The sequence below is a fragment of the Artemia sp. Qi Xiang Cuo genome, chromosome 15 (genome assembly GCF_049724085.1).
Source record: "Artemia sp. Qi Xiang Cuo chromosome 15, ASM4972408v1, whole genome shotgun sequence".
In the NCBI taxonomy this organism is placed as follows: domain Eukaryota; kingdom Metazoa; phylum Arthropoda; class Branchiopoda; order Anostraca; family Artemiidae; genus Artemia; species Artemia sp. Qi Xiang Cuo.
Window position 1 is genome coordinate 49,722,817 of NC_142808.1, and position 8,033 is coordinate 49,730,849.

Here is an 8,033-nt window from a genome sequence, read left to right on the forward strand (position 1 = left end):
CGGGCGTTTGCCTATCTCAATGCCTGTCTCTGTCGGTGTGCATGACTGAATCAATATATTTGCATGTGTTTTTGTCTCTCTTACTCTCCTTACCTATGTGTCTGAGCAGATGTTTGCTTATGTTATCTGATGTTATCTGACGTAGCCGACAAATGATATCGATAACGAATTTTAATAAAGAATTTGTTCAATTTGATACTTAAATTATGTCAGTGTTATCAAACGTATCTGTCAAAAGACATTGATACATAATTTACTCACTCTAATACTTAGATTCCATTTAAGCTATCCCAAATATTTTTCAATAGATGTTGATAGAAAATTTATTTATTCTCATACTTAAATTATCTCTATGTTATCCTATCTATCTGGCATGATGTATGCAAATTTCTTTTCTTACATCTCCGATGTTTTAATAGACATTCTAAACATTTGATATGCTGGCTTACTCAAAAAAATTGGTCACTACAAATATTAATTTTCTAATAGTAAAAGTTGCGACATACATATCTATATCATTCCCATTTTGAAGTTGGAAAATATTAAAATGAATTTTTTGTGTTTTAAGTGTGTTTCATCACATTCTAAGATATGTAAAAAAAAGTTAAAAAAAGTTAAAAAAAACCTAAAAAGAAGTTAAAAAGTTAAAAAAAAGTAAAAAAAAAGAAAAAAAGTTAAAAAAAAGTTAAAAAAAAAGTTAAGAAAAAAAAGAAAAAAAAGTTAAAAAAAAAGGTTTTTTTTTAAGGGGGGAGGAGGGGTGGGGTTGGAGGGAGGGTGGAGGGATAGGGTTGAGTGATAGGGGTAGGACTTGGGGCCCAAGTATCAGTAGAAATTGTTTGTCTAGTATGAATCTCAAGTCATCGTGATATGCATATTCTCATGATGATGCGATAAAAATGCCCCGAAACAGGTCACTTTTAACACCTATCAAAAATACAATTGATAAATCGAATGTGCTTGAACTTGTTCCAGTTCAATGGAATGAACCTGTTACGATATTGTGACGCTTAACATCAGTTGGGCAATGTCCCAGAAACAATTCATTGGATGTATTTCTAAAATCATAATATATTCAATAGCTTGTTGCTTCAGTCGATTAACGTGTCATTCTTTTACCTTAGGAAATAACGGGTCTCACGTTCGATTCCTACATCAAACACACATTTCATATAAATCAATATGAAGATACTTAGAATGTAAAAAATCGTAAATTAATTAATTTAACAAAAAATTTAATGTTATTATGTAAATTATTGCAATTATGTTAACTATTGAATAATAAATTAATTTACGTAAATTAGTTCAAGGTGAAACATAAGTCAACCACGCCAAAGAAATAAAATTACAAAAAGAATTTCACAATTTCAAACAAAGGAATCATCACGCACTTTGAACAGATCAGCACGAATTATCACGGTGGTTGAATTCCGGTCATTACACTGTCTGCTTGTATGGCGGGAGTACTGTCCGCTTGAAACTGTTATAGCTATATGGTGGGACTGTCCGCTCTTAACTGTTATAGCTATATTGGCACCACCCTCGTACCTTATATTATATCAATACTACTAAGGCGTTTCTTAGATATTGCAGATACACCCTTGTGACAGCCCAGATGCATATACTGTCTTGTAGATATTTAATTCAGCATGATCCTTGGATTTCACTGAAAATTTAAAATTAATACCTCTAGCTGCTCCTGAGGTACAGTCAATATGTCATTTTTACATCCTTGGCACACTTAGTGTCTTGTGATTTAATTCAATATCCCCATCCATATTTCCAAAAAAAATCCACTATATGCCCTTAATCATTCCATAGGTAGGGCATAAGCACCATTTTGATGACATTTAAGTATATGATGTCTTTTGATTTTTTTTTCACAGCATTATCTCAAGTCATCATGTCTCAAATGAATAAGTTTAGAAGGACCTAGGGAACAGATTTGCCCTTTTGATGACCTGGATGAAAATAGCTTCTTACGATCCAACATTACCTAAATATAAACTCAAAATTTTATTTAATAATTTAATAACTGAAAATCCTCAGCCATTGCTTGGGTTACTGCGAGTAGGCTCTTTTGACAATCAGGATACACAGAGTGCCTTTGCTCAAGTTCAAAATCCTTCCTAACTATTTCTTTGAAATTTCAACTTAATAACCTAAGCCGTTCCTGAGATATTGTACTTAAGCAATTTTGACTTTCTTGATAACATAGTATCTTTTGATTTGACACAACACTCCCATCAGTATTCCCAGAAAGCTTTAAGTAACTTTTCTTAGCTACTCAGGAGATACTGGAGGTTCGTCTTTAAGACCACCACGACGCACATATTGCATTTTTCTTTAGTTTTAAACACTCCTTCCATGTTCCCTAAAAGTTCCAACATAATATCCTTGACTCCTCCTATAATGCTGACGATACTTCTTTTTGCCAACCTGGATGGATATAGAGTCTTTTGATTTAGTTCAACATCTGCAACAACTTACACTGAAAGCTTCAACGTAATAAACATAGATGTTACTGTGATATTAAATAGCTACCCTTTTCACAATCTGGATAAAAATAAAGTCCCTTGAATTGTTTTACCTTCACATCAACTTTCCGTGCAAGTTTTAACTTAACACCCCATGCTTTTCCTGAAATAACACATCTACGCCATTTAAAAAAAAAAGATGAACTTAAACTCTTTTGATTTAGTTCAGTAATCCCCTCAGCATTCCCTATAAATATAAAATTTATAACCTTGGCCAGAGATATTACAGACATACCCTTTGCAGGATATAGATAGCGTCTTTTAATTTGGTTCCACCCCCCCCCCCTCAGCAACCAAAGGAAGCTTCAATTAATGACGACCTTAGTATTCCTTGAAATATTGTAGATACGCCCATTTAACAACCAAGATTCTTATAATGTCTTATTATTTATTTTAGCTCCCCCCAATGCATTACCTGAAAGTTCCCACTTAATAAATTCAGCCGTTCCTAAGATATCGTAGATATGGCCTTTTATACACCTGGATATACATAGAGTCCTTTTATTTAATTTAAAATGCTCTGAAAGTTTTCACTTAGTATCATTAGATGTTTCTCTGATAGAGCAGACACGCTGTTGTGAAAAGATGGATGCATATAGTGTCTTTTCATTCAGTTTAACACCCCCCTTAACATATTCTGCAAGTTAAAACTTAATACTATTAACCAGTCCTTAGATATTGCAGACTCATGCTTTTGATACCCTGTATGCAGATACTCTATTTTGACTCAATTCAGCATCCATTCAACATTCTCTGTAAGTTTTAACTTAATACCCATAGCCGCTCCTGAGATATTGCACATATGTTTGACAACCTGGTTACACTTAGTATTTTGATTTAGTGCAACATCTCCCTCAGCATTCCAACAAATTTTCAACTTAATACCCTTAACTGTTCTTAATATATTGTAGCCCTTAATATATGATAAGCCCTTTTGACAAACCTAGATGTACACGGGGTCTTTTTATTTAGTTTTATATCCCCTCAACAGGCCCTAGAAGTTTCAATGTACTACCCTCAGTCACTCCTAAGCTAATGCTGGTAAGCCCTTTTGACAATGCGCATGCCCATAGTTTGATTATGGGAAACTAGCGAAACTTACCGCCTTTGCCCACGAAGCTGTAGGAGGGAGGGGGGAGGTTCAAGTCATTCGCAGATCTATAGTTATAATGGTAAAGTTCGATATCGGATGACTTGATTTGTATCTCATGCATTTGGTGGTTGAGGGGATGGAGAGTCAGAAAAAGATGGCGTGGGAGGGGGGTTGGTCACCCTCTAATCTCTTGTGACTCTGAAAAAGGGCACCAAAACTTTCAATTTCCAATAGAATCAGCCCTGTCTAAGATTTCTACGACTACTCCTTCAGTACAAAGTGGCCCATAAAAAAAAGTATATATATATATATATATATGTACTATTGCACAAGCGCAACCTATAATTGAAAGAAACCTCTTTTAGATTTATCTCGGTGAAGATTCACCATTTCAGAAGCAACGATATAGCGTTGCCTATAGTAAAAGCGATAAGGCTTCCATGTTTTATTATTTCTATTATTTTTTTCCAGAAGCACTTCATATGGAAGGGCTGATCGTATAAACTTCTAAAGCGCTGAAAGCGCTAATGATACAGTAGGCTTTAGACTTTAGACTTTACAGGTAGAGAAGGACAGTAGCGAAACTCTTATTCGTAGTCATTTTTGTTCGTTTTAAGCTTGATTTGCATTTTCATTTTATGTTTTATTCGTTTTTAAATTTATCTATTCATTTATATTCGTAAATGTTAAATGTTTGTTTGCTATGACTGTTTATTTAATTTTTTTTCGTTTTAGGTTTCGTTTATTCTTTAGTATTCATTTCAGGTCGTTTTTAATTTTAATTATTGTATGAATTTATATATTCTGATCTTAAATTTTATACGGCCTTTACATTTCTTTTAAAAACATCCTTTTCGGGATTTTTTTTTTAATTAATTACATAAAAAAAGAAATTTCAACGTTACCTTAGAGCTTCTTTAACATCGCCAGAAAGTGGGGTTCAATTGATGCCATTGTGGCCTAATATAAACTTAATCATCTTTTACTTTAACCAAAATTAAATACATTTTATTTCCATCTCAATTAATATTGATCATTTTAAATAAAAAGAAGCTCCAACAATACCTTATTGGCTACTTTAATTTCGCCCAGATCTTCCACCGTTGTATTAGTAAAGTGGAGTTCAATCGATGCCATTGAGGACGAATATAAATGTGGGTAGCGAGTAAAGCGAGTGCCAACCTGAATACCATTGCCTGCAGTTCTCGATATGAGCTCTTTAGGATTATTGGCCACATATGATGGACTTGATAACTGTGAAGTGTAAAGAAAATAAACAAAATAAAGTTATTAAAAAAAATTGTTTTTAAAATTTTCAAAAATAGAAAAAAAATTTACAATTTTAAAAGTTTTTCAAATAAATTTTGTAGCTACACTAAAACGACTAGTCATAAAATTATATTTGATAAAATACGACATCCGAATTTAATTCTGATGACGCTTTTTGTATAATGAGCATCCGAGGAAATTCCAAAAATTGTGAGACTTAAAGTCTGTACTTTCCTTTTTTCCCAAAAATGTTCCTTCATTGGAACATTTTACTACTGTCGTGTTGATGATTTTCGGAACAAATATGAATTTTGCCAGTACATCCTATTAGCCACTGAAACTAAAGATGCCTTACAAGTGCTAACAGCAGGTCTTCCATTTGAATTCCATCAGTGACAGTTTCTCCATATTATATTTCAAATATCCAAATTTGAAAGATGAAGAATAAATAAATGGTTGATAGCATATAAGGGAGAGACATGATAAATTCAAAGGAAATTTATGACATTTAATTCAAAACCAATATTAAATCGTCATTTAAATCTTATGTTCATTCCAAACCACAAACTGCACCTGAACTCTTTAAATGCGTTATGCATCCTACTCTCAATAAAAGACCACTGGCGCATCCTTTTGGGATCGATTTGGCTGGATGTCAACTTTGCTGGCGATGTGGCAATAATATGTGAAAGTCTCAGTCAGCTCAAAATTTCGCTGGAGGCACTGGCGTCTGGTGCAGAAACACTTGTTACATAAAAACTGGCATAAGATTAGAATTCTGCCCGTGGGCAAGAAACCATCCAACCCCCTGACATCTATAGAAATGTACAATCAAAATGTTGAGATAACCAAGCAGTTCACTTACTTTGATTCAACTGTCTCCTCAAACAGAAATCCCGACGCAAAGATATCAACAATAACGGTAAATACTTTTGCCATTTTCAGCCGTCTTCTGAGAACAGTAACTCTGCCTTGTAAGCTAGCGTTATCAGTTATCGTATTCGTAATAACTCGTCAGTGACTTGTTTCACAATGCAGAAGCAGACGATGAAGGCAGATGGTGTCCAGACAAAACCTTTTCGAAAAATGGAACGCCTTAGATGGTTTGACAGAGTACAGTATTGACCCCAATGAAGTTGCAATCATCAACCAAGATACACCACTCTGGAGATGACTAATGGCACTAACGTCTGGTTCCCTCTACAGTGATGACGCTGCCAAGTATATGCTTTAAATCAATTAATAAGTAAACCACAAAAGCAAATTAAAATGGCACTAACAAGAAAGTAAAATTAATTTTGAATCGTAAAACGAACTAAATAAAATATTAAGTTAAGAAACTGTTATTGAAAATGATCTGGAATGAAATGATATGAACTACTCACTACAATACTGTCAACACTATTACTCATCAAAGAAGGTGAAGTTGTCACAGTAGGGACTATTTGTGTTGAAAATCCTCCAATCGTTGGAGTTATTATCGGCGTAGGAATATCATGAACTGCTAAAAGAAAAAAAAAGAAACTAAAAACGATGAAGGGAAAAAAGTTGCTTTATATTTACAAGTATTTGAAGGGGCAGCAAACAAATGTACCTTTTTTTCGGGTATTTTCAATAAGAAATTGAAACCCCCCCCCTTAGATTTTGAGAAACACTATTTTTGCATCCTGGCAAAAACATATTTACCCTCCCACCCCCCTAATCAATTTTCTTGAATTGGTATCCCTCAGTATGCGTGCATATTCTAATGCACTCTATGTACCTACTCTATTAAGCCCACATGAGCCCTCATTTATGAGTTAGGTTGTTTAACTGAGCTGAATCAACGACTTTTATACAGGGGGGGGACAAAAAATCTTTATAAAACGTAACAAAAATTTATTTGAATACATTTTGTTTACTTTATTATGAGTCAGAAGAACATTTCGGGGGGGAGGCGCAAAGCGGATAAACATCTCCCCCGGATACGGTCCTGATGCTGAACTAGATCCAAAGATTATATTGAGCTTTTAAAAAGAATCTCACAGACTTTTAAGCTTACTTCTACGGCCCATATTCTATCCTCGCGCTATGGGATTAACAGTGGCAGAAAAATATTAACATTTTTATAACATTAATACAAAAACCTCTATCTATAAGCTTACTAAAAAGTGATTTAATTATTCTAACTATTGGCCATCACTGATATTTGATTTTGCCCATCTCATACGAAATGCCCTCTGATATACTGCTCTAATATCCAACTCTATTTTTATGACAAAAATTCTAGGGTCTCACATGCCACTTACCAATCTTTCACCTAGCCTTTGACATTTCAATAAATGTCTTTCTTATTCCTGTTGCTGTTTCACTACAACCTACCACTACCAGTACACTGCCACTACATTACTGCTACAACCCAACCATAAAGACTAACAGCTTATAAAATCAACCAAGACCTTTGCAGCTATTTACACTTTTTGAGTATGTGAGCTAAGGAGCATAGTGCTGTGATCATTCACATCACACGAGAAAGATCTTTCAAAGAAGCAATGTGATCAATCATAATTGATCAAACTAACTAAAGTTGCTACTAGTGGACAAAAACAGTTTAAAAGTTATATGAATGAATAAGTGTCAGTTTACCGCCGTCAAAATCCAGTAATAGATCCAAGTTACTCTTGGCAGTTTGAGCTGAAGGAGGAGATGTAGCACCCTTTGAAGTTTTTGGCATAATTTCATCTTCTTCTGAGTCACTGGATGAATCGGACTCACTTGAGTCACTATCTTCGGTGGAGTCAACGGTTTTGGCAACAGTCTTATCTTGTGTTGGAACGGACTTCTTTTCTAATTCTTGTTCTGATTCAAATTGGAGCTTCGACATTTCAGAGTCGCTTTAGGTGTCTGTTTACGAGGTTTTACATTTTCTCTCAACCACAACCACATATGAAAAAAAAAATCATTAACCAAATTGAACCCCCAAGGACCAAAGTCTGGGAACGGTGTGAGACTCATTAGTCCTCATTCTTTTTTTTATACTAAATCAATTATTCCTGAAAACAAGGCACACACAACATTTCCAGTTACCGCAGATTGAAAAAAAAACTGGCAAAGAAAAAAAAAAGAACATCAAATTTAAAGAAAAAATAACGTATTTA

At 34.2% G+C, this 8,033-nt stretch overlaps 1 protein-coding gene across 1 annotated transcript in view; it reads right to left on the reverse strand.

The window, feature by feature from the left end:
- The window catches only part of LOC148943788 (AP-3 complex subunit beta-2-like), a 13,517-nt gene extending 5,738 nt beyond the window's left edge, over nucleotides 1-7,779 (reverse strand). The window contains exons 1-3 of the mRNA XM_089101243.1: nucleotides 7,522-7,779; nucleotides 6,282-6,400; nucleotides 4,693-4,881 (exon numbers count right to left, since the gene is read on the reverse strand). Of these exons, the coding sequence (XP_088957369.1) occupies nucleotides 4,693-4,881; nucleotides 6,282-6,400; nucleotides 7,522-7,759 (546 nt within the window). The 5' untranslated portion in view covers nucleotides 7,760-7,779. The remainder of the gene's footprint in view (nucleotides 1-4,692; nucleotides 4,882-6,281; nucleotides 6,401-7,521) is intronic.
- Nucleotides 7,780-8,033: the final 254 nt, after the last annotated feature.